This window comes from Oreochromis niloticus, linkage group LG15 (assembly GCF_001858045.2).
Source record: "Oreochromis niloticus isolate F11D_XX linkage group LG15, O_niloticus_UMD_NMBU, whole genome shotgun sequence".
Lineage (NCBI taxonomy): Eukaryota > Metazoa > Chordata > Actinopteri > Cichliformes > Cichlidae > Oreochromis > Oreochromis niloticus.
Genome location: NC_031980.2, coordinates 23,862,182 through 23,889,872, shown reverse-complemented (window position 1 = coordinate 23,889,872; position 27,691 = coordinate 23,862,182). Strand labels below are relative to the sequence as shown.

Below are 27,691 nucleotides of genomic sequence, written 5' to 3'. Positions count from 1 at the left end.
CAAACCCATGAAAAACAACAAATCAAAGAATATAACTTAAACCAGAATCACACAGACCCAGTAGCATGACACCTCCATGTTGGTTTGTGGAACCAAAAGGGTCCCGTATTTAAGCTGCACCCATAAACTGTACGGACACAACTCACCAACACATCCTGATGACACTGAGAGAAAATCCTGGAATTTTACTTTCCAAAACTAGAGCACAAAACAGCAGATGTCTGTGAAGGTTCTAAGTCATCCAGTCATCATCGTAGTCTAAGGAGCTTGGAAAGAAAAGCGTCTGGACTTCTTTAGGTGACTTGAAGACATTTCACCTCTCATCGGTGAAGTTTCTTCAGTTCAAGGGTCAAATGGTGGAGAGTCCCAGATTTAAGCCCTGTGGAATTATCCCCCCGAGAGGGACAATGGACCCCCTAATGATCCTCTACCTAATCACATGAGCCAAGGTGTGAAAGCAGGTGTAGGTCACAATCAGCCAAGGTTTCGGGTGAGCTCATTGTGAAACCTAGCCACACCCTATCATGTGGTTTCCTGAGGTCAGATGGCCCAGGATGCGAGTGGGCGTTAAGGCGTCTGGGGAGGGAACTCAAAACTGGATTATAGATGGCAGACAGTTGGTGTTGTAAACCACCGCCTCTGTTCAAAGATGGTCACTCACAGTGGACATAAATGGTTCTTTTACTCCTCTTTCAAACCATCTGTCTTCTCTGTCCAAAATGTGAACATTGGCATCCTCGAAAGAGTGACCTTTGTCCTTTAGACGCAGATGGACTGCTGAGTCTTGTCCCGTGGAGGTGGCTCTTCTATGTTGTGCCATGCGTTTGTGAAGTGGCTGTTTGGTCTTTCCGATGTAGAGGTCTGGGCATTCCTCGCTACACTGTACAGCATACACTACATTGTTAAGTTTGTGTTTAGGAGTTTTGTCTTTGGGATAAACCAGTTTTTGCCTAAGTGTGTTGCTGGGTCTGAAAACAGCAGATGTCTTTTTCGGACACCTACCAATTGAATCACCTTGCTCTAGTTTTCATGTGGATGAGTTATTTAAAAAAAATCACCCCTCCTAAAGTTGTTGTGAAGGGACAAACTATCAAACTGCTTTTTGTATCAGTTTTTAAACATGTTTATCTCTGCTGTAACGTTTTTATATGGGATTCTATGGGTACTGTCTCACCTTTGGAGTCAGCCTCAAGTGGACATTAGAAGAACTGCAGTTTTTGTCGCTTGATTCAGCTTAAGGCTACGTCTACACTAGCCCGGATAAATTTGAAAACGGTGTTTTCGTCTGAAAACGCTCCGCATCCACACTATTGTTTTCAGTCGTTTTCACAGAGTTGTGCGCCCACATTGAAAGGTCCGAAAAAGCTTACGTTCCTGCATTGCGCATGAATGAAACTTAAGACGATTCGACCTGCCTCATTTCTGTCCGCTATTGATTTACTTTCCGGCTCTTTGAAACGTTGCGGCAAAATGTTGAGGAAAAGCACCGAGTTTTTTAAATGGACTAACAATGAGGTGGAGTTGTTGCTGCGAGTAACACAAAAGTACAAAGTTGCAAAAGCGAGTGAGAATCAAAGAATTTGAAGAAAAGCTGTCTGGAGCATGTACAGACTGATATTAATCTTTAATAGGGCTCAAAATTGAGAGCAAACAAAACACTGCTGTATAATGCCCTCCGCTATCTTAGTTTAATTGGTCACATGACTGCATCACATAACTAAAATGTGCCATCGTTTTCGAAAAGGCTCCAGGTTTGCAGTCCACACTGCGACGCGAAAACAGCGTTTTCAAATGTATACACTTTGGAGAGTGTTTTCAAAACGCTGCGTTTTCCTTTAGCGAAAACGGCGTCTCAGTGTGGACGAAAGGTCAAAACAGAGAGAAAAAGATGCGTTTTCAAACGAAAACGTATTAGTGTGGACATGGTCTAAACCGTTCTCGTGATTCCGTAGTGTAGTGGTGAAGATAAGTTAGTGGGAGAAAGAAACCACGGTACACGTGGTAGTATCAAACCAGCATAAAGGGAGGAAGGAAGAACAGGTGTAATCTGTGCCAGATCACACATATGGATCCAGCCCTGTGGCGACCCCTTGGAAAATAAGGGAGCGGCCAAAAGTATTCAGTCAGCTGGGGTCTTCCTGTGTGGAGGTAGTCTCAGCACACATACGGGCTCTCTACAGGTGCTTCCTCCCACAGTCCAAAGACGTACGCATTATTTTAACCAGTGATTCTAAATTTGCTGCTGGTGTGAATGTTTTGTCTGTGCTAGCCCTGCTCTTACAGACGACCCCCAATGACTCTAAGCTGGATGAACAGTTTTGAAAATGGTTGAATGGAAGAAAACAGATTTTCTGTAGCACCTTCTTAGGAATAAAACCACAGTAGCATAAAACATGGTGGGTTATGTGGAGTTGCCTGGACCCAGGACACTGTCGTAAAAGATTTTAATCTAAAAATCTCTTTGTTTAGTAAAACTTTAACAACAGAAAGAAAAAGGTGCTCATCTCACTATTTCTGGTGGCCAACAAAAATTAGAAAAAAATAAAATAACCATTAAAAAAATTCCAGGTAAAACAAAATAAAAAAACAGAAAAAACTAAAAAATGAATACAGAAAATTCCTTCATTTTAAAATCTTACGTTGTACCGTATTTTAACATTTTTTTCTGCACATAAGAAAAAAAAGAAGAGTGAAAACCATCTGAAAATATTTTAATCATGTGTTATCAGATGAAGTCTGCATATTTGCAAAATCTGGACCAATGTGCACTATATAGGAAGCTTTTATATTGTTCCTTCACTCCTTAATGTTTGTGCACTGGACTCCTCAGGGTACAGCCGGACCTGACACAGGCTACAAACCTTCACATGTTTCCTTTGGATTTATTTCATGGTTTTGCTTTGGTTCTGATTTTGCTTTGAGGATTGAACTATACATCAGACGTCTCCTCTTCTATTTAAAAATGTTCCCGCTTTGATGTATTTCAGAGCTGAACATTAAACAGAGAAGCTCTTTAACTCGACCTCCTCTCTGTTGTTGTACCCAGCATGCTCCGACCCTGCCCAGATCTCCTGGGACCTTCCCTTTGCTTTGCTAGCTATTTTAAAAAGTTGTCTTTTTTCTGGGTGTGCATACAGGCAGCAAAAAAACAAAAAAACAAACAAAAACCAATGGATGGGGTTAAAAAACAGCATAATTAATTTTTGAATGTGGAAATTGTTTGCTTGACCCGTCCGTCAGCACGTTATTTTTCAAAATGATCAAACATAATCTGCAACATGAAACCACTGATTAGAGTTTGGTGGCGATCCAGATGTTTGATTTGCACCAGTTGTTTCAAATCCTAACAGGATATTAAATGGGTCAACATATGTCTCTTCTAAACTGTTATGATGAAAGAGTGGATGTGTTTGGGTGTAACGCTTTGTGAACGCAGCGCTGATGATGACCAGGATCCCAACAAACTTTCATAACCATGCAATTCATAAAAAAGATCTCATCTCAACCCAGCTTTCACAACTCGACAGTTTTTTCTTATTGTGTTATTTCATCATCTTCTGTGTCTCTTTCCTTTTAATTTCCCAATAACTGGAATCTTTGGGTTTCAGAAGGGCGATTCTTCTGCGATTCGTCAGTCATAATCACTCTAGTGCAAAACCGAAAAGTAACTAGTCAGAAAAAAGTTTTGAGAAATCATGTTTTTGACTTCTGTTTCAGGAGTATTGTGCTTTGTGTTGTAAAATAGATCTTAGTTCCTTACATAAAAATGGAAGCAGATATATGATACTTCTGGAAGATTTCACCAAGAGGTAAAAAAAATAAATAAAATGCAGCTGAATTACAAATAAAGTAGTTGTAAATGTTAATAAGAAGTTTATAAATGGAGTATTTTCCAGAACTGGTCAAACAGTCGATTATAGGTATCTCCTTAATGATTTAAAGAGCTAAAAATGACAAATTTTTGCTACTTCTGTCATGCCTTTAGTGTTTCTTATTAATGTCTTGTAGTTGTAAGGAATTAATCAGTTTCTAAGCATTATTAGATCTTGTAATTCTCCATCATAATCCTTTGATAAATCAGAAACTTGTACCCAAAATCCTTACTGTCTGGGCTCCGTGCCATAGGGTAGGATTACTCTGATAAGTGAAGTGAATAAAACTTGATGTTTGACTTGATGTTTGACTCAGGAAACTTATGTAGATAATGGAAAAGATTTGCTTCTAGGAATAGCTCCAATGTTTCCAGTACATTTATAGCTTGACATCAGAGGTGAAAATTGCTTTGCAGATCCAAAGCAAACACAATTAAATCAAAAGATTAATCCCTCATTTCTTTTTGGCTGTTTTAAAATACCCTCCTGGTGGCTGTGAAAACTCGATCAAATGTTTGACTTGAATTTGCATTCAAGAAAGAAAAATGAGGAAAAACTATAACCGATTTCTAAAACCATTGCAGATTCTGGTCGCATTAGCCTTTAAATTCTCAGCTTCAGCTTGTAACAGTGTGACCGTAACTTCCATTTGCAACCCAAGGCCAACTGATAAGACAGGAACCATGAGATCATTCTGCTAATTCAGCTCACTAATCTGTGTGGGACCAGCGTCCGCCGTCATGTTTGGTTTCATAACAACAACTGCTGTTCCCATGACAGCATAACATGGAGCAGAGGGAAGCGCTGCATTTGTTTGGCTACACTTTTCTGTGTAGGGCATATCAAACAGCTGATAACATCAAGATGGATCACGCTGGGAAAGATGGGATGTTGATGTTGTGGCAAGCTGTCTGAGCTCAGCCTTGAGTTTGCCATCATATTAAAAGGTAGACATGCTGCACTCTTATCCAGGTTTGAATCAGTGTTTCATATTTATTTTTATTTTTAGGGACATAATGCCCTCCAATAACTGGACTGAGACTTTGTCTGTTTGATGCATTTGATGTGTGACCTGAACCTTGATACATACTACAAAGGCTTCCTTATGACCCACACTGTAAAATGTCCTCCTTTGACACTCCTTTGGATGCTTGAATCCAGCAAGTTTGTTCCCCTCATTCACCTTACACAGTTATTACTTCAATAGATTCATCCTAAAAACAGCAGAACCAAAGAAAACTGCTGAGAACCCTAAAATAAGTTAAAAGTCATCCCCCCCATCCATCCATCCATCCATCCATCCACCCACCCACCCACCCATTCTCAGGCCAGATGAGATAGTTTGTCTCCAGGGTTTCCTCCCACTTGCATGGTACTGGAAAACCCAGCATGTTCTCATCCACAGGGCATCAGTTTTCTGTACATGCTGTGAGACAGCGGTTAGATGAACAGCAGGGACATTACACAGGAGATCATCCAGTGCAAACAGTCCAAACAAGCCCAAAGGTCAAACACTGGGAAATACAAAGAAAAACATGACTAGTATCACATAGAAAAAACACATATTTGTGAAAACTAAAATCAAACTTGAATCTTTTTTCTTGAAGCAGGTTTAAATTATGATTTTAACTGTTTAGCTCCTTGAGGACAGCTTTACCCCTCAACTGCAGCCAGTTTCAGCACTGTAAGATCAACACATGCTGTAGATTGGCTCTGCAACATAAAAGATGGATGTAACTTCTGGGTCTGAAACTAATTTGCAAACAACTGAAATCTTCATTCTTTCTAGGGGCCAGTAGGAGGTGACTCCAGTACTTGCATAAAAAACTTCTGCTTAAATCGTGGAAGTCTGTGGGAAAATGACCCAGTGCTCCCTCATGTTTACCTCAGTAAACACTTTCCTGCTAGTTTCCAGGCTTCTGAATAAAACATGAGGTTATTTTTGTAAATAAGGGTCTTTATTCAAGTTAAACTGGAAGATTACTGTGGTTGTGCTCATTGTCAAGGGTTTCACAGTGAGATGGACTGCTGTTCATCACATTTGGTTTCAAAATGATGCAAGAAAGGTCAGCTTAAGGCTTCACAACAGGACTTCACTAACCAATTGATGAGCCATGGTGTGTAACTCTATGCTCTGCACTTACCAGTGAATGAAGTGATAACAGCCTCCTCGTTGGCTGAGGAAGCCACATGTTGGCAAAAGACTGATAACGACTGATAACAGCCATTCAGCCGGCTGATAACAGGTATCAGTGATTCAAGGCTCTCATTAAGTGTCGATTTAGTTATTCAGGTTCTCCTATCCGAGATTTTCTATTTGAATGTAGATCTTCTTCACTGATGTGAGAAGCCTTATGCATACTTAATAAATCTCTGTCTCCTTTAGTTAGTATGTCTGTTTGTGATGTGGTGGGAGTCTTATGGTACGGTCCAAACTTATTCCTCTCTCATGACTCATTTCTCGAGTCATGCATGTGGTGGGCTGACCACCAACCACTTGAGATTGGTTAACGCTCAGGAGCTAAACGGCTTGTAAAAATTTAAAGTGACGTAAAATAAGCAGCATTCAAACCCTTGTGATATCCTGCCTCGCTCTCACTTCCCCCCAGCCCCCTCCTCCCCCTCCTCCTCCTCCTCCCCCTCCTCCTCCTCCTCCTCCTCCTCCTCTCAGAGTTTATGAGTCAAGTGACTTCATACTCAGTCCATTTGAAAGGCATGTGGGACTTGGATGCTGGCCTGCTGCATGTTGGGATGATGTCAGCTCTCTGGACTGGTCACCACTGATTAGAGCTCACGCACAAACTCCTGGGAGGAAACCTGCCTCATATAAACCCGAAGAATTTTAGCCCCGATGACTGACGAGGTCCGGGAATGCACCAGGATTTGGATGGTTAAAACCTCCCAATTTAGGAGTTTTATGGTAGAAGCAACAAGAGGTTAGATTTCAGTATGATCGTTTATGGTGAAACAACAGCAAACAAACTAAATTCTCCATGAAGCTGAGAGCATCTCAGCTATTTAAGCTTCAGCAGAATTATTAAGTGGATAAAAGCTTCCAGAGAGGAGGAGAAAAGTGAAACTGACTGAGAGGATTTGTTAGGTAATAAAATATTTTTTATCCAATCTGCTGTCCAAAAAACATAACATTGTAATAATAATTAAAGGGTTCTGCCAAATATTTTTTAGAAAGAATAACTACCTAGATTATGTTCATAGCAATCATTTCCTCCTTTCATGAAGCGCTGCTTCAGCTCAGAAGATGATCAGAACAGTAGTCTGTTAATTTCACAACTGACTCTTTCCAAGGCCACCGTAATTATCTAAGGTTACGTGATTTCATTTGGACATGTTGTTAATAGAATTTCAATTCTTCCTCACCTTTATCAGCTGATGTTACAAAGCTTTGCTGTTATAAAGCAATAGCACATTATATAGTAATTGTAAGGAGGGAGGTTTGGGGGGTGAAAACTGAAAACATCAGCTGTTGACAAACTTAGAACTCCTGGTCCTGGAGTCCTTTTACCCAGTGTGTCTGTTTACTGATTGAATTACTGTTACTTTTTTTTTTTAACAAGGTAAATCTTTTAACCATGTTTGCCATTACACATCATGTTATATGCCATAGCATGTAGGACATTTGGACCCAAACGCAAAGCAGAGTTAAAAAACAAAGAAAATCCCAAAACATAGATCCAGAGACAGACTGGAAACAGCTGGATGATAAGTCGCCAGTGACAACAATCAAGACAGTGAGACGGGAGATGAAATAACACTAAACAGAAGATACCAGTGACAAAGAGCTATCAAAGTCAAACAGGAAACTAATAATGTCATAACAGGAACAAGAATTTAACAGAGAGAAAATGCTGACAACTTCAATATTAAACTAATACCAGAGAGACAGAAAGAGTAAACTAGGCAAACCAAACGCAACGATGTAAAGGACACAGTCATGAATAAGAAAAGAAATCCAAGGACCCAGAAACAAATTAAAAAAACATTAACAAAACCCACAAGCTCAACAAAGCTCAAAACAAAAGGATAATCTCATGTTTGGAGTTTCTATTGCTCAGAGAGCAAAACAACATTTCATGATCTTTTAACAAAGAGTGAAAATAGAAAAAAATAATTTACATATTGGATTTGATTCAGGAACACGTCTGCGTCATGTAGAGTGGACATTAGTGAAAGTTACAGATACAAACATTTAAGCCACAGTCAGTCTTCAGGTGTAGAATATAATGTACTAAAAAGTCCATGAACCTGCCTCTGCAAAACACCTTGTGCAGACATGTAAGTGAAATCCTTCCTTTGCTTAATATTCCATAATACACAGTATGCTTCTGCTCCTGACTCCTGGATTAAAGATAAAATTAAGTCATGGGTGCTCTATGATAACCGAACTGCCAATGAGGGCTGTCGGCTGTAACTGAATGGATGAATTACTAAAGCCAGAGGCAGGCGTGTGCAGAGGATGCCTGTGGCTCCTGCCTCACCTAGATGGTAGGCTGGAGCGAGCAAGTTAAACTGGGCTGCATTTCTATTTTTGTAGCAGCTTCTTTGCTGCTCTGCTGCTCACTCATCAGAGCTGCCTTAAGACTCCATGTAAGGCAGCAGACAGCGATGAAGATGGATGGATAAAACATGACGATCTAAGAAACCTTACCATTTACTATGTTCTGCTGGTTGTAAAAACTGAACATTTACTTCATTTTTCAGCTGGAAAAATGAGGGTAGGATAGATTTAGTGATTTAAAAAGGCCATATTTTGTTCAACAACACACAAAAACAGTGAATGTATTCAGTTTATTTGGGCTGAGCTGTCTGTTTCCACACCTTATTCCGTAATCTGTTTATTCATTCTGGGATGAAACCAAAGGTCAGCCTTTCAATATTTACAGTGCATACTTTAGACAAAATTACTTTTTTCCCACCTGTTTGTATGTTATTTATCCCACAATTCACAGACAGCAAGACAATAAGAACACATGCATCCATCTGTGTGCAGTGCAACATTCAGTAAAATCACATATACTGCATAAATACTATATGAATACTACATAAAGTAAATGTATAAGAGGAAAAAGATGCAGAAGAAGATATGTTAATAATTTAAAGACATACTTTTCATGTCTCTGGAAAAATACATGTCTCCTTTTCTGCAGATTTGTGTAGGATGCTCTGGGTGTATGTAGGAATTTAGAAGTGTAGGAAACATTGGTTAATAATTTTTCAGGCTTGAAGTATGAAAATAAGTATATTTTCAATAAAAAAGTAAAACAGGTAACAAATATCCTTCTTTTAATACCGACTCAAACACTGAAATACTAAGAAGGATCAGTCTCCTGAACTTGACAGAATAGCCACACATTTAATGTTCACTTTACGCAAGTTGAGATTTGCAGAGCGTCTTTGTGTTTGCAACTGCAAACGTGTCTGAACTTAGAAAAACCAGGTATATATTATTAAATAAAACAAGTGTATGAAGCTATACTCCTCAGTGAGCAGATAGAAAGTTAATAAAATAATCTTTAAAATGTTATAAAAACCTACAAATTCTTGTAATTTAAATTAAGTAAGGATACAGTTTGCATTCATAGTGAATTAATGTTCCTTCATAACAGCAACATCTGTGTCCTCAGTGAACTGCCCAGATGTGCATGTATTCTATCATAGTCCAAGTTATCCATGAATAGCTGTTCCCATGTTGGAGCAGGTTTGGATTATTGTGTCTTTTATTTGCTGTGTTAATTGTAAAAAAATAACCCTTCATGCGATCAGATTCATCCATGTGGCATCTCAAGAAAACCTTATCAGAGTTTGTCCAACAGATTATTTTTAAAATCACCCACTGATTAAAATGATGGGATGCTGATTACTAAAGTGAACTTAAGCTGAAAAATGGCTGTGTCAAAACCATGAACATTAAGATGATTTCACCTTGGCCGCTCGTTTGCTCACCATATCTGTGACTTTAATGGCCACTCAGGACAGGGTCAAGGCAAGAAAGTTGCTAATTTAAGCAGATATGTGGAAGCTATAGAAACAGCATTAAGGATGTGGTTGAAAGGGCACGTGCTGCCTGTCGAGTGCTGCTTATAATTGTTCTATTTCTGATGTGGCTTTGACTGCCTGGTAATAAGGAGGTAATATGAGCCTGCAGCAGCGCTGAAACCAACTGTAAGTGTCACTATTATAAGCACAAGAGCTTGATGGGCTGATATTAGTCAAGCATTTTATCTCAGCCTGCAGAGCTGAGTGATTTTCCATGGATTGAAGCGAAGAATGACACGCTGAGTTAGCGCTTTGATTTTTGTGTTACACGGTCAATTTGTGTGGGGGGATTTTTGTATGCGTGACACCAAATTAGAGAAAGTGCATTTTGATTGGAGCAGAGTTACTGTGAGGTCATTTGAGTGCATGTGACCCCACCCGACCTGGCTCACTAACATGAGCCAAGTCTGCAGCGCAGGAAATTTCCCCACAGGGAAAAGTGGGTTCATACCACAGACTGTGTATAAGAGGTGGACATAGCCACTGTGACGTCAGTCGCTAACATTTCAGTGCTAAGAGAGGAAGAAAATCAAAAAACTTCATTAGAATAATAATGAGTACCATTAATACACCACCAACACTGCAAACATTTTTGAGACCCTACAAGCACATTTTGTGTCATTAAGCGTGATGGACAGGACCCGAATACAGGGCTCAAACGCAGACAAAGTAACAAAGGGCGAGTCATTTATTACACTGTTGTCATGGTGAGTCGATCCAAGTTGGTACTGGAAAAGGGGGTCAAGAGAGATACAAGAGAACGAACCCTTTACCGCACTGGGTAAAATGGACAAATGGATAAAAACAGCAGGAGTCAAAACAAAAACAAAAATAATAGTAATCAAATTTTCAGGAAATTTGCAGTAAACATTTCAGAGGATGTAAGTCTAACATGAAAAGGTAAGACTCCATTATAACAATATTACAAAACAAATGAAAGTAATACAAAGTTATACAATAACATCACCCCATGTGTGATATATCGTTATAGTAATGTTAGTAAAACACTTAATGTCTGCGTAGTTTCTGTGACGTTAACGCTGTGTCGCAGAAACCTCTCTGTGTGGATTGTTGTCACATCGTCTCACAAATTACACACACTGATTTAAAACCTTCCCTGGATGAGTCACACAATAATTCACATTCACGTGTTTATTTGTGTAAAGTTGGACATTTTAACATATCGCCTGTGAAGACTGACTCCCTGTCTGGCCAGCCTCTAGTGGACATCAGAGGAACTGCAGCTCACCTCAGTGATTTTTATGATGCTGCTCCAGTGTTCTTTTCATCATAACTTATCTTCCTTTATAAAGGAGACCAGAACCATATTCCTTTTAATGACACCCCCATGATCCTTTTTATGTCTTGTATAATGCGCTGTGAATGGCCTTGCATTATTGATGGGCCTTACACAAATAAACACTTCTTTGCCTCTTCAGTATGAGCCGAAACCCACATAGTAAAGGATGGAGTTTTATTGGGAATCCAGAAGTTTGTGAGCTCAGCTGGCAGGAAGCCACAGACTTTTTGCAGGATTATTTCTTCACAGCTGAGCTCGTAAAACAGAGCAAGTGGTGAGAGATCTGGGAGGCAACGGCTACTGCCGCCAGTGGACGAGAAAGTTAGCTTCTGATGAAATATCAGCAGTCACCTCTGTGATTATTAGCTACACAAATATTATGTTCAGCAGTCTGAGGTTCACAAACAGGTCAAACAGCCTTTGAAAGACTGCATTCGAATTTATTCACAACAAGATTCATGTCATTTCCTGGTTCATCAGCATTTGGAATTATTAATCTATCCTTGAAGTTTAGCTGAGAAAAAATATACTCCGCGCTTCACACATAAACAAACACTTGTTCTTGTCGTCACGGTTATATTCTTAATCCACCCCGTAACACACACAAAACTAAAGAAACCAAAATTAGAGCTAGAGTGGAAGAGAAGGAAACTTAAATATTACACATAAACAACAGCTCATTTTACACAGTATTCACACAAAAACAGCTTCACTCCTGTCCAGTAGTGTCTTGATGCACGCTCCATCATCCAGGTGAGGAAATCCCAGAAAGTTGATTCAGTTCATCTGGATGTTCAGTGGGAGGAACTTTTCATCATCCATCCAAGTGGCTTCTTCAGTTTCAGCTGACTGCAGGTTTCTGTACATTTGCCTAATGACCAACACATATGCAGATGTACTGTCCATAAACAAAGTCAAAATCTACAAAAAGTCTTTTCGGAATCAGCCGAGAAAACTGCAGTTGGTCGGGGTTAGGGCGGGTTAAAGCTCTGTGTGTCAGGAACAAGACTGAGAATCAATTATAGATATTCATGATCTTTGGTCCTCGGGCAGTGCTGCATTAAAAACATGGCTCCGGGAAGGAGATCAGTGTACAGGCTCAGGAACACTTCAGGAATCACCGTCTGAGAACAGCTCAGCGTGGTGCTCACACACACACACACACACACACACACACACACACACACACACACACACACACACACACAGGTTAAAGCTCCATCATTCCATCATACAGTGAAGAAGCCAGACTGACTGTGACTGTGATGGAGAAACAGCACTGGTTCCTCTGGACCAAAGCTTGTTAAAATGGACTGAGGCAAAGGAGAAAACTGATCTGAGGTCAGACAGATCCCAAAATAGACACCACATCCTCCATACTAAAGAGTAGAGGGATCATCTGGCTCGTTATCAGTGCTCAGTTCAAAATCCTGCATCTCTGATGCTATGGTGGGGGTACATTAGTGCTGAGAGGTATATACAGGTTTTAGAGCAACACATGCTCCTATCCAGATGATGTGCATTTTTAGGGAGGCCTGCAAATTTCAGCAGGATGATGGTAAACCACAGACTGCATCTATTCCAGCAGCACAGCTTTGCAAGAGAAGAGTCTGGGTGCTGAGCTGGTCTGCCTGTAGTCTAGACCTTCGACCAGCTGAGAACATCTGGAGCATCATGAAACCCACAACAGGACAAAGAGACAGGACTGCTGAGCAGCTAGACTCCTCCATCAGACCAGAACGGGACAACGTTCCTCTGTTAAAGTCCACAGCTACTCTCCTCAGCTCACAGATGTTAGAAGAAGTCTAATGTTAGAAGAAGACGGGATGCTGCACAGTTGGAAACTTTTTTGAGATGTGTTGCTGACTTAAAATTCAAAATTCAAAATATTTTTTTCAAAATACATTTAAACATTTGATATGTTCTCTCTGGTCTTTTTGGTTTCTGAGATTTGCAAATCATTTGTAAATCACAGCCTCCCAACTTTGTCAGGTTTGTGTTTGTATGACAGCACTTGTGGTGTTTGTTTCTAATCCATTTAATGAACAAGAGACGACATGCATGTTGTCAGTATGGTCTATATTTACTCTCGGACACATCTTTACAATATGGAACCCGAGCCGGTGGCTGTTTGCTAACTGCTCTGGTGTTTTCGTCCAAATGTGACCTCTGCTAACTTGGAGGCGTTTCAAGCTCGCCCGATTAACGGGCACTTTGTTTACAACAAATGCCGTTGTTGACGTGTGCGAGAGCTGCAGCTGTGAAGCGAAGTCGAGGTTCAGGCATCTCTGGGATTGCTGATGGCTCATAAAGTGATAGCCCCGGAGTCTCCCCTTGTTGGACCCTGGACACGAGTGGGGACACCCTAAAAATACCTCTTTACGTTTCACCAAACAAACAGCTGAGACTGCTGCAAGGACGCCCATTAGCTGTATTTACACTGTTAGCGGGCTGCACAGCACATGAGTGACATATCTGGCCTCAGATTAAGTTACACCTGCCCCCGATCAGAGAGTGCTGCATTCGTGCAGCATCAACAGACTTAAAAACCTCAATTTTTCAATGCAGGCGAGTTAGTGCCTTTTTCCAAGCTGGTTATCCCACACTAACCCCTGTTGGACCCTGTCAGCAACATTAGTGAGCATCTACCACCTGACTTCAGGTTTGGGGTTCTTATGTGACACAAAAGGTTTTAAATCTGGACTTTTACATTAAATGTGGGGTTATTATTTAATAACACAACAGGAGTGCTCACATTGAAGATTATCTCCTAAAATGCTTTGGAAACAGTTGTCAATCACAGGGTCAATCCTGTGACCTTGTCATTATTGGATGATCTTCTTAAGCACCGTGCTTCCACTCATCCACACAGTCTCATGTGTCAGTCCCAGGCCACAGCTGTCAGAGGTTTTATCCACACCGTCCTGTAAATCAGAGACCATCTTAGCCTCATCATGTGTCCAGAAATATGGCTCACAAGAGAGGACTGAAAATCGGAAACACTGTTTATTCAGGACCCAGTGTATTTACGTTTGTAATGTATTGTGGAGGGCTTTCTCATCGTAGTGGTTGCTTCCATTAGAGTAAATCCTTAGCCCTATGCTTTAGTAAAGCTCTAGTAAAGTTACGTATGTCTGCTTACATGTCAGAGGTGTTGTGCGGTCGTTCATGACTTCATGCAGGGCCACATGTTAAAGAAATCAAATGTTTTTATGACCAGAATGTAATTTTGTTGAAAAAAGGGTGGAATGGGAGACACTGATAATGTAAGAAAATGAGGAGCTTTAATCAAGCACCGTGCCTCGCCCCTCTCTGCATGACTGCTCTGTGAAGTGTATGTGCAAGTGAGATCACTGGTTCTAGAAAGTTACAGATGGTGGACGACACCCTGCAGACGACATTAAAGAGGAGGAGGTTTCTAACGATACTCGAGACATAAATCTGTTTTTCTGTACTGAAGACTTTCAGTGATGGAAAACTCTCTGAGTAGCGCTTTTCATCTGTGCTTCATCAGGGTGTGATGCTGATAAGGTCACAGTGAAATCATGACTCATGGCTCCTTCTGGGGAGGTAAACTGTTTATAGGGACAGGTTTACTTATCTGGGACTCAGTGCAACAGTGTGTCAGGATGTGACGAGTGAGAGTCCACCGGAAGCCTGTGAAAGTCTTTGATGTGACACGTAGCAACAGGAATGAAAACAACATGACCTGTAAACAGAGCATCTCTGCTTACAGACGCCGTACTCACCGCTTCCAGTGAAAGGCCTGCTGAACGTCAGCAAAATGTCCCAGGACCTTCATTGTCCTGTCAGCTTGATATCAGTGCAGGTTTCAGAGTTAGGGTTGAAATTAAACCTTGTGGACAAAAACTTTCTGACTGCCAACGATTTTATGCTGTTGGTTAAATTTGTTGGTCTGTTTGTTGAGTACACAAAAATTAGAAATACGTGTTTTTCTTGGTGGTGATCTGCCTGTGGATCCTTTGTGAGTCAGGACACACTCGTATTGGACATTTAGTGTCATATCTGAACTAATGCATTAAACTAAAATAGGAAAAAGTGGGAGAGATCATGTTGGTGTTTTAATGTTGTGTCTATGTACAGTACCATCAACGCTGCTCAAGCAGTACCTCCTGGGACAGTTTTTTAATGCAGACAGGCAGAATAAGTAATTAACAAAATAAAACTCTACAGGTTAAAATTTGGCACTGAATATATCCTTTGAATTTGAATTTGAATATCTCAACTTCTTATTAGCATAACTAGAATTTAGCTTGTTTTTATGGTCTTGTGGTGCAATAGTCGTTTTACTCTCAACGACAAACATAAGAGTAACTGTTAAAACTGTGAACTGCTGTTTAGTTTCTTAACTATGAGCTACACGTTTCAGTCACGTGTAAATGAACCGGCTTTAGATTCAGATTAAAGATCTTGGGATATAGATTAACTCTAGATTCACGATAGAGAATTCATCATATGAAATGACTCCAGAATCACATTACAGAATTCATCATATGGACTGACACCACGTTTTGAGTGTTGAACTCTTAATTTTTAATTCCAAATTCAGGATGTAAATTTTATGATATAAACTGACTCCAGATGAAGGGTAGAAGAAGAATAAATCATACGGACTGACATTGGATTCAAGGCACACTTTTAATTTTTAATGTGGAGTGACACCATATTTATGGTTTGGAATCCATGATATGGTGATTAAATCCACATTTGGGGCAGAGGATATAATCTGAATGGATTTAAGATCAGATTCTTTCCCCGTACTTGTCGAAATGTTCTCCATCTGACGCCTGGACTTCCAGCTGCTGAGATGAACTTGTCTTGGCTTTAGATTTTGACCCCCCTGGTTGAGCCTTTTCTTTTCAGCTCTGTGGTTTTGACACATGGGAAATTTTGGCATCTACCCTGAAACAACTATTAATAACGGGTATCGGTAACGTGGTTGCTACCTCTGGCCTGCCAGGATTCTCTCTGGCTTAGTCACGACCTGCTTTCATCCAGACTTCATGAATGTTGGCCTCATTCAGATTCAATTGGCTATAACTTGTTTTTTTTTTTCATTATCACTATGAATGAATGTAGAAGTCACAACCTGACTGCATTTATCTTCCAGAGATGTGATGCTGAAGCTACTTTTCACTTTCACAGAACAATAGTTTAACCTGGCTTTGATCGTAGAGGAGATTTGCTCAAACATGGGGAGGTCGGTCTCTCCAAAGCTTTCTCCCATCTAAAATGCACAAAGTACGAAACTCAGTATTCAGTGCAGCAGTAAAGCTTAAATTGTGGTTCATCAAAGTGTGACTTTTTTCTGCCATCTTTGTGTTTCTGTTGTCTCACTGCAAAGAGCTGAAAAGCTTTGCCTTCAGCTTTATGCAAAGTGTTGAACATGATTTACATTCCAGCTTTTAGCAGTGTACTGTAGATGTTTGGGGTTTAAGAATATATGGGAAAAATATTAATAAAGTATTGTGAGTGTGAACAAAATCTGTTGCAAGCTGGATGAACAGACAGTAGACTGTACACACTTACCAAGTTAATGTTTCTTTTTTCTTCTTCAAAGTGTAAATATAATGTGTAGGTTTTGAGAAATGCTAGCTTGTCGAGTTCTCAGTGTTGTAAGGTTAAAGGGCTGCTCAAACTGTTTACACATAAACTTGGTTCTTGCAGGGGTGAGAGTTATGTGGCCTTATGATCTCAATCTCTCTCTCTCTCTCTCTCTCTCTCTCTGTCTTTCTCTCTCTTCTACCTCTCCTCCCTCTTTCTACCCCCCCCCCCCCCCACACACACACATACATATGCACATAACCAAAAAGTTAAACAAGTAAATAAAGAAACAAGGTAAAATGAAGTAGGAACAAAAAAGTTAAGCAAGTAAATAAAGAAACAAGGTAAAACGAAGTAAGAACAAAAAAGTTAAGCAAGTAAATAAAGAAACAAGGTAAAACGAAGTAAGAACAAAAAAGTTAAACAAGTAAATAAAGAAACAAGGTAAAACAAAGTAAGAACAAAAAAGTTAAACAAGTAAATGAAGAAACAAGGTAAAACAAAGTAAGAACAAAAAAATTAAGCAAGTAAATAAAGAAACAAGGTAAAACGAAGTAGGAAGAAAAAAGTTAAACAAGTAAATAAAGAAACAAGGTAAAATGAAGTAGGAACAAAAAAGTTAAACAAGTAAATAAAGAAACAAGGTAAAACGAAGTAAGAACAAAAAAGTTAAACAAGTAAATAAAGAAACAAGGTAAAACGAAGTAAGAACAAAAAAGTTAAGCAAGTAAATAAAGAAACAAGGTAAAACGAAGTAAGAACAAAAAAGTTAAACAAGTAAATAAAGAAACAAGGTAAAACAAAGTAAGAACAAAAAAGTTAAACAAGTAAATGAAGAAACAAGGTAAAACAAAGTAAGAACAAAAAAATTAAGCAAGTAAATAAAGAAACAAGGTAAAACGAAGTAGGAAGAAAAAAGTTAAACAAGTAAATAAAGAAACAAGGTAAAATGAAGTAGGAACAAAAAAGTTAAACAAGTAAAAGTTAAGCAAGTAAATAAAGAAACAAGGTAAAACGAAGTAAGAACAAAAAAGTTAAACAAGTAAATAAAGAAACAAGGTAAAATGAAGTAGGAACAAACAAGTTAAACAAGTAAATAAAGAAACAAGGTAAAACGAAGTAAGAACAAAAAAGTTAAACAAGTAAATAAAGAAACAAGGTAAAACGAAGTAGGAACAAAAAAGTTAAACAAGTAAATAAAGAAACAAGGTAAAACGAAGTAAGAACGAAAAAGCTAAACAAGTAAATAAAGAAACAAGGTAAAACGAAGTAGGAACGAAAAAGTTAAACAAGTAAATAAAGAAACAAGGTAAAATGAAGTAGGAACAAAAAAGTTAAACAAGTAAATAAAGAAACAAGGTAAAATGAAGTAGGAACGAAAAAGTTAAACAAGTAAATAAAGAAACAAGGTCAAACGAAGTAGGAACAAAAAAGTTAAACAAGTAAATGAAGAAACAAGGTAAAACAAAGTAAGAACAAAAAAATTAAGCAAGTAAATAAAGAAACAAGGTAAAACGAAGTAGGAAGAAAAAAGTTAAACAAGTAAATAAAGAAACAAGGTAAAATGAAGTAGGAACAAAAAAGTTAAACCAGTAAATAAAGAAACAAGGTCAAACGAAGTAAGAACAAAAAAGTTAAGCAAGTAAATAAAGAAACAAGGTAAAACGAAGTAAGAACAAAAAAGTTAAGCAAGTAAATAAAGAAACAAGGTAAAACGAAGTAAGAACAAAAAAGTTAAACAAGTAAATAAAGAAACAAGGTAAAACAAAGTAAGAACAAAAAAATTAAGCAAGTAAATAAAGAAACAAGGTAAAACGAAGTAGGAAGAAAAAAGTTAAACAAGTAAATAAAGAAACAAGGTAAAACGAAGTAGGAACAAAAAAGTTAAACAAGTAAATAAAGAAACAAGGTAAAACGAAGTAAGAACAAAAAAGTTAAGCAAGTAAATAAAGAAACAAGGTAAAACAAAGTAAGAACAAAAAAGTTAAGCAAGTAAATAAAGAAACAAGGTAAAACGAAGTAAGAACAAAAAAGTTAAACAAGTAAATAAAGAAACAAGGTAAAACAAAGTAAGAACAAAAAAGTTAAGCAAGTAAATAAAGAAACAAGGTAAAACGAAGTAAGAACAAAAAGTTAAACAAGTAAATAAAGAAACAAGGTAAAATGAAGTACGAACAAAAAAGTTAAACAAGTAAATAAAGAAACAAGGTAAAACGAAGTAGGAACAAAAAAGTTAAACAAGTAAATAAAGAAACAAGGTAAAACGAAGTAGGAACAAAAAAGTTAAACAAGTAAATAAAGAAACAAGGTAAAACGAAGTAAGAACAAAAAAGTTAAACAAGTAAATAAAGAAACAAGGTAAAACGAAGTAAGAACAAAAAAGTTAAGCAAGTAAATAAAGAAACAAGGTAAAACGAAGTAAGAACAAAAAAGTTAAGCAAGTAAATAAAGAAACAAGGTAAAACGAAGTAAGAACAAAAAAGTTAAACAAGTAAATAAAGAAACAAGGTCAAACGAAGTAGAAACAAAAAAGTTAAACAAGTAAATAAAGAAACAAGGTCAAACGAAGTGAGAATAAAAAAGTTAAACAAGTAAATAAAGAAACAAGGTCAAACGAAGTAGGAACAAAAAGTTAAACAAGTAAATAAAGAAACAAGGTAAAACGAAGTAGGAACAAAAAAGTTAAACAAGTAAATAAAGAAACAAGGTAAAACGAAGTAGGAACAAAAAAGTTAAGCAAGTAAATAAAGAAACAAGGTAAAACGAAGTAAGAACAAAAAAGTTAAGCAAGTAAATAAAGAAACAAGGTAAAACGAAGTAAGAACAAAAAAGTTAAGCAAGTAAATAAAGAAACAAGGTAAAACGAAGTAAGAACAAAAAAGTTAAACAAGTAAATAAAGAAACAAGGTCAAACGAAGTAGAAACAAAAAAGTTAAACAAGTAAATAAAGAAACAAGGTCAAACGAAGTGAGAATAAAAAAGTTAAACAAGTAAATAAAGAAACAAGGTCAAACGAAGTAGGAACAAAAAGTTAAACAAGTAAATAAAGAAACAAGGTAAAACGAAGTAGGAACAAAAAGTTAAACAAGTAAATAAAGAAACAAGGTAAAACGAAGTAAGAACGAAAAAGCTAAACAAGTAAATAAAGAAACAAGGTAAAACGAAGTAGGAACAAAAAAGTTAAACAAGTAAATAAAGAAACAAGGTAAAACGAAGTAGGAACGAAAAAGTTAAACAAGTAAATAAAGAAACAAGGTAAAATGAAGTAGGAACAAAAAAGTTAAACAAGTAAATAAAGAAACAAGGTAAAACGAAGTAGGAACAAAAAAGTTAAACAAGTAAATAAAGAAACAAGGTAAAACGAAGTAAGAACAAAAAAGTTAAACAAGTAAATAAAGAAACAAGGTAAAACGAAGTAGGAAAAAAAAGGTAAACAAGTAAATAAAGAAACAAGGTAAAACGAAGTAGGAACAAAAAGTTAAACAAGTAAATAAAGAAACAAGGTAAAACGAAGTAAGAACGAAAAAGCTAAACAAGTAAATAAAGAAACAAGGTAAAACGAAGTAGGAACAAAAAAGTTAAACAAGTAAATAAAGAAACAAGGTAAAACGAAGTAGGAACAAAAAGTTAAACAAGTAAATAAAGAAACAAGGTAAAACGAAGAAAGAACAAAAAGTTAAACAAGTAAATAAAGAAACAAGGTAAAATGAAGTAAGAACAAAAAAGTTAAACAAGTAAATAAAGAAACAGGGCAGAGGAGAGAAAACCCCAACAATCCCCTCTGAGCAAGCACTAGGCGACAGTGGGGAGGAAAAACTGCCTTTTAACGGGCAGAAACCTCCGGCAGAACCAGGATCAGGAGGGGGAAGTCAACTGCCGGGACTGGCTGGGGGTGAGGTGTCCCTCCTCTGGAACAAGTGCCTTTTTCAGGCACTTTTCCACAAGCCCTTTTTTCTCCAGGATGAGGATTCTCAACTCATCAATTGTTTCAGCGTTTTGCTTCTCAAGTTTCTGGTATCTTTGATGCACTTCTTCTAATGTTGCTTGTGTTTCTTCAAGCTTTTCTTTCAGTTCTTTGGATGTCGCCTCGTGCATTAGAGTCATCTTGTGCATGTCTGTATTTCTGTCTTGTGCTTTGTTGTGCATGTCTTCTAACTGCTCGTTTCTTCTTTGGATTTCTTGAAGTGTACGCTGCAGGTCTTCATTTATTTTCTATTGTTGTTGCTTTTGTGCCTGTATTTCTGTGTTTTCACTCTTCAAGTCACTGAATTTCAACAGTATCCCCTTAATGAGCTCTAAGATTGTTTCTCGCTATTCCATTGATCCTACGCTGCATCTCTGAGCATCGTTTTTCCAGTTTTTCCTTTTCTCCTTTTCTCCTTTCAGTTCAGTTGTTTTGTCCTTCATTTCATCACAGAATTGTTGCAGTTGTACGTTTTTCCTCTCAAAGTCCTGGAGAATACGTTTTTCTTCCTGTCTTTTCTTCTGTTGTTCTTTTTCTTGAAGAAGCTCTTTATTGTTTCACGGTGTTTGATCAAGCCTGACTTTCAGCACTTTGTTTTCTCCCTCCATGCCTTTGAATTTGCGCTCCATTTCTCTCCGCTTTTTATCCTTTCTTCCTACTGTTGGAGGATTTCTTTATTTTTTTCAGTGCTTCATCAAGCTTTCCTCCTTCTCTTGTAGATGCCATTGTTTTACCTCAGGCAGTGTAATCTTTTTTGCTTAGTTGGCGTTTTTGTGGATACATGTTGGAGTTTGTACACAGTGACTCTGAGAAGGTTTCCAAATGTATCTTTGGTCGAACGTTTGAAGGCTGCGAACACAACTGCTGCAAACAAACTGACTACAAATGCTGCGTCTCACTCCCCTTTTGTCCTTGTGACATCATCACTCTGTAAGCCAATGAGATTGTCACATGACATTTTGGAATGGGAATATTTTTTTTTAACTGTTTTTTAAAGTTAACTTGTCCATCACTGGTCATCAGGTGTATAAATTTACTGTTGATGAACTGTGAGCTTCTCCAAGATCTTTCCCTTAATTGGTTTAAGAAACCTGGTTACAGGATGCAGTCTCATAAATCGAGGCATGAATGTGACTTCTTCCTCCTACTTGGGATACTTAAATGTCCTCATTGTCTATAAGGGTCACAAAAAACAAACTGTTTGAAAAAGTGTTTAAACCATCCTAAATTGTTAATTCATTGTATTATATCTCATTTTTCTTTTTCTCATGAGTCAGATAAAAAGTCCTAAGAGGAATGTGAATCGTTTTTCTTGGTTCATTCTATCGGTGATTGTCTAATCGATGACTGAGCAACATCATATGCACAGCTCCACCTACAAACCAGTCACTGTCAAATACAGGGTAATGCAAGCCACATATGTGAGAATGTCACATGAAGCTCTTTGGGTTGTTTGCAAGATTGCAATATGAAACCAATATGATGAAGATATGAACCTTAGTTCAACTCAGCTGCAGTTCCTATAATGGCCACTAGAGGCTGGCTCCCAAAGCCAATTCCCATAGACTTCCATGTTAAAATGTTCAACTTTACAGCAGAAATGAACATTTTTACAAGCTGGTACAGAAACATTTGGACGTCTAAAGCTTGGATAAAGAGTAAATATTTATACGAGTCACCTGTTTTTATTGTATTACCAATGCTGTGCATCACTGAAGGCATGCGCTATATGGTGACGGCCAAAAAGTCAAATTTGAGAAACCTTCCAAATGTTGTTCGACAAGCCACTGGGTGATCTGTAGTCTGGTGGCCATGTCCATCTTTTACATACAGTTAGTGGTTTGGACTTTCCAGGCAGCTGCTGCATCGTTGCCAGTTAGTTTGAATATTATGAAAATCATCTTTGGAGAGGTTGAAATTCTGAAAGGTGAGCTGGGTAATCCATCATGGTTAATATTTCACTGCCTTTATTTTGTTGTCATGCTTTCATCACTTGCTAATGTCTTTGTTGTGCATACAGCTGAAATTTGAGGCTGAGCTGCAAATAAAATGATTCTGTTAATGTCATAGGTGTCCAAAGCAAACCTTCAAGTCAAGTAAATCTTTACAAGCTGAAACCCAGCACTTATATAAAAAGACAAACATCTGGCTTTCTTGGGTCTTTTTTAACTTAATGGTTTCCGTTTTTTTCCCTTTCCCACAGGTAAAAACATGCGATCCAGGACCTGCACCATGGAAGGTCCAGATGATGGACACATCCAGCCCAGTAAAGGTTTCATCAAGCAGGAAGATGAAAACATGTCAGAGCTGACGAAGAGGAAGATGAAAGTTCACAGAGAGGAGAAGGATGGGAGGACGGGGGTGTCGGGCTCAGCGAAGAAACCTCAGAAAGCTGCAGAGAGCCAGAAGCCAGGAACACCAGATCTGTCCAAGAAGGACCTGCTTCACCTGCTGGGAGTCATGGAGGGAGAAGTTCAGGTATGAATGACATCACATTTCTGTGTCCGGCAACCGACTTCATGCAAATCTCTAATGAAGCGATGGTTTGAGCGCTGCCAAGTACATCTGAGAAGGAATACGTGCATTCAGATGGAGGTTAGTTAAATTTCAAAGAAATGTCCCTATTTAATGAGAAAGCTCAGTAACTTGATTTGGTTATTCATATTTAACCATGTTCCCTAAACTAAAGTGTATTTTCAACCAAACCTTTGACACGTAAAATTAGTTTGTCAAAGCTGCCGGTGTGGCTCATTAATACAGACAGCGAAGACTGAGTGGTCACTTTGAACCTGCTTTGTCAGTCAGCAGGTTTAATCTTGTTTACAGGTCCAAAGACATGCATGTCAGGTTAAGTGATGATTCTTTATTGGTTGTGGATGTGAAGTGGACCAAGTGCTTAAAGAGTGCAGCGTTGCATGAATGTATAGTTAAATGTGGCTCATAGTCTAAAGCTCTTTTAGTTGTCTGATTGGTTAGAAAAGCGTTCCATTAACAGTGGGGTTTCATTACATCAAAGACGCCTCTTTACTCCATTTGGTTTAAATGGATCTAGCCCTAAGCTGGAGGAGAGGTCACCAGGTGAAGCCTTCCCAGAGTGGTCACTGCCCATCTCCTCCAGGCTCATGTTTTATCGCTTATACCACAACACGCAGGAGACTCTTTCTGCTACTTCTTTTAGCCACTGGACAGCTGTTTTCCTCTCATCTGTAATTTAATGTAAATATGCAGATAGCTTGAAAAGTGTTCATTATATTTAAAAACACATGCTCTGGTAATCCTAGTGTGTATATGTCTGACTGAGCTTCAATCTTGCATGGAAACAGTGTCAACATCTGTTCATGTACGGGTATAGCCATTATACCATCAGACAGTGATAATGTCAGCCATGGCTGTGACGTTATACCTGCAGCACCTCTGAGAACATGCTGGACACCTGACTGAATCAGCTGACTTGGTCACAGTTTGATTACAGTAGGATCAGTTGTCTTAATAATTAATTGTATTGGCTGAGATGGTGCAGTAGTGTTTATTTGACAGCTCAGATGTCGTTTCAGCTAAAGTGTTGATTATTTCCTTTCTTTTCCTTTGCCTGAAGCTGTTTGGGGATGTGAAAGCCATAAATGCAGTGGAGTTTTTCATCATCACTGAGACATATTGATGTTTCACAGCATGTGATGGGTGAGATTTTTGTGGAAACAGCCCACCAGCTGCTTCTGGGTTCCACTCTGATAATGATTTTCTAATGGAGGCACATTCATAAAGCTCTCTCCGGAGAGGCAGGATGCTGCTGCCTCGCCCTCTGTTTCCATCCTGCTCATCTGTTTGGGCGTGTTGAATATTTTCCATCAGGCAGAGAAATAATCAGCACAGAGCAACGTCTCGCACAGGAAGAGCTGCTTTTGTTCTGCTTTGTTTCACGTGTCAGGTGCTCAGGAATAGAAAACGGATCAAGATTTTAGACACAAAAGGAGAGTTTGCTGCAGCAGGACAGAGCCAGAAATGCACCAAACATCATCATCTGTTTCCTCCACGTCGACAAATCTCATAAATATACCTAAACTAATGCTGATCACATGCCACTACTGTGGATTAAACCTTTATATATCTTATTCCTCTGAGCTCCGTTATCGTCCAAGAACTATTAAAAACACATCAGTGAGCCGCACTCTTCCCTCGGGTGATATGATACTTCATCACTATGAACACACACACTGCAGTTTATTTAAACCAGACCCACATACAACCTCCCCTTGCAACAAACACTCACATGAGTATCAAATGTGGATTAACCGCTGCTGAAAATACTCCCCATCATACACGCTCTTTTTCTTCCCGTTTGAGAAAGGAACGTTGCCAGGTTACCGGTGACCCATTTAGGGTCAGGCTTTGCTTAAGATTCAAGCTAAATAAGCACATTTTAACCATGACAAGAGTGTCCTTTTAAATAAAGTGTCATTTATGCATTTCAACCATAGACTGTAAATAAAAGATGGGTGTAGCCACTATGATGTCATCCACTGATTTCTAATCTCTGAGCAAATAAGACTGAAATTAAAAATGCTCTAAAAGTCACTGACAGAACAAACACAGTCCAGAGGTCCAGTTTAGCTGATGTGAAGCTCAGCAGACAGCTAGCAGCTACAGCTAGGACACCAATCGAGTGGCCACATGCCAACGTTCAACAGAATCCCAAGTTATATCGATTTTTAACTGAGCAGCAACTCCGGAAGCTGAAAAACCGAGCAGATGTTAAAGTGCAGTTCCTCCAGTGGTCACTAGAGGTCGGCTTCAACTGTGAGCCAGTCCCCATAGACTTCCATGTTGGGATGTCTAACTTTACAGCAGAAATAAACATATTTACATGAATAAGCCTGCTCCATGTGGTCTCTATTAAAAGTTAATTTTTCTGGAGGTCAATTTTTTTAAACTTATCCACCTGGATTTAGTCAGTACTTAAAGTTCAGGGCGTAGCTACTTTGATTGACAGGAGGATGCTCCTCCAGACATCTGTAGCCCCAAAAGCTGTAACTCACTTTTAGTGGACATGTGGGGAAATGCAGTTTTTGGTGGGCTGTTTTCAGCTGCACACGCTGCAGTTTGACTTTCTGTACTTCTGCTGTACTTTTGTGCTTTTCCTCACTGTTTGTCAGTTTGTGAACCTATCTGCATTTTTTCAGCCATTCCTCGTCTCCTTGAGTTTGTTGCTTTCTCCTTTAATTTAGTTTCTCTTCACTTCTATTATGCAGATTTATCCTGCTCATCTCAGCAGCACCATGTGTTGGTCTAAATAGCTCACTAGTGAAATGTAGGGTAAGGACAGAAAATAATAGGACAGGGATTTGATGCTTTCTATGAGATCACAACTATAATCTTCAGGATCCACAGCTGGCTGCGATAACAGCTGTATGAGATATACAACGTAAGAACGCAAGCTCTGAATTAGATGTCACAGCATACACTGAGACGGTGGAGCAGCAGACTGCTGAACCCTCTTTGGTGAAGCTGTGTGGATGTTTTAAATGGCTGTAACATAAAAACAGCTTTTTAAATCAATGTATATTTCCAGTGCTGTGAAAATAGAGGTGATTGTGATGCTTTTAATAAACCAAGCAGCTTTCAAGACTTTCAGGAGATCTGTGAAATGAAATGCTGCATAAAGGACACAGCGCTCTCTGCTGGCACAAACCTGGAAGGTCAGGGATGAGACTGCACATAAAACTAGAAGGGCATCTGCTCATGGCCAAAGTTTCAAATAATGATGTCGTGTATGTGCAAATGATTCCTGCAGGGTTTTTCTATTTATATATGTCATGGAGACCAGTTTTCCCTTCTACGTACAGAAGCCCCTCCCATTTGCTGTTTAAACCTTCGGTTTACAAGGTCAGCCTATCAGAGAAACGTTAGCTTAAAGGGGGAGGAGTTAAGACATCTTATTTTAAACAAATGATGACTAGAGGAGCTGCACCAAGGCTCGGTATAAATAAAGAAAGATTATTTTGAACTGTGGATCATGCAAAGCTGCAAAGTGTAAGCATGATATTATAATGTTTGTTACTGAAGCTGCTGGCAGTTGATGATGTTTTATTTTTTGTGTTAGTATTTTATTGGAGAGCTTATTTTAGATTAAAATAATCAAATCACGTGATATGTATATAATCTGTATTTTTATTGCATCATTCCAGCTTTTTTTATGCTGTTATATTTGGAGTCAGCTTTGTCTCATTCAAGTGTTTCAGCGCTCTCTCCCTCTGTCAGGAAGTGCTGACCAAACCTCTGAAAAGAAATATTCACAGTATAATATATGAACGAGGTGGATGTATGCAATAAGTCTTTGTTGTTGTGTCTCCTCAGGCCAGAGAGGACATCATTGGGCTGCTGAAGTCGGAGAGAACCCGTCCTGAGACTCTGGAGGCCCACTACGGCTCCGCTGTGCCCACCAAACCCCTGCAGGCCCTGCAGAGAGACGCCCTGCTCACCCACAGTGGCAGCAGAACAGACGATGTGTACGAGAAGCCCATGGCTGAGGTCAGTGAGGGATACACACACTGATAACTTTCATTTCATCATTTAAAAGGAAATTACAAGTTTTTTTTACACTGGATCAGAGCACACAGTGGCAAAAAAATGCATTAATCTCAAAGGTACAGAGCTATTGTAGGAATAAATAATAATAATAAAAACAATTATTTGATGATACACTGTAGTAAATGAGACTGTGAACTGAACCTAAACTCAAAAGGAAACGTCGAGGCTTTGACTGTTGAATACATAGACAACACATGATTTAGAGAGGAAGGTGGAGTAACCACAGCCTGAAATCATGTCCTCACTTTGCTCAGTCAGACACACACAGAGTAAATTCAACTTATATCCAGCTATAAAACAGTTCTTGTAAAACTTTGGTTTGGAGTTCTTGAAAAAAAAGAAAGATTGAAA

General features: G+C 38.6%; 1 protein-coding gene across 3 annotated transcripts in view; it reads left to right on the top strand.

The window, feature by feature from the left end:
- The window catches only part of filip1b (filamin A interacting protein 1b), a 52,768-nt gene that overhangs the window by 5,702 nt on the left and 19,375 nt on the right, over positions 1-27,691 (top strand). For all 3 annotated transcript variants that reach the window (XM_025898821.1, XM_025898820.1, XM_019345938.2), the window contains exons 2-3: positions 22,959-23,233; positions 27,107-27,280. In XM_025898821.1, the coding sequence (XP_025754606.1) occupies positions 22,967-23,233; positions 27,107-27,280 (441 nt within the window). In that variant the 5' untranslated portion in view covers positions 22,959-22,966. The remainder of the gene's footprint in view (positions 1-22,958; positions 23,234-27,106; positions 27,281-27,691) is intronic.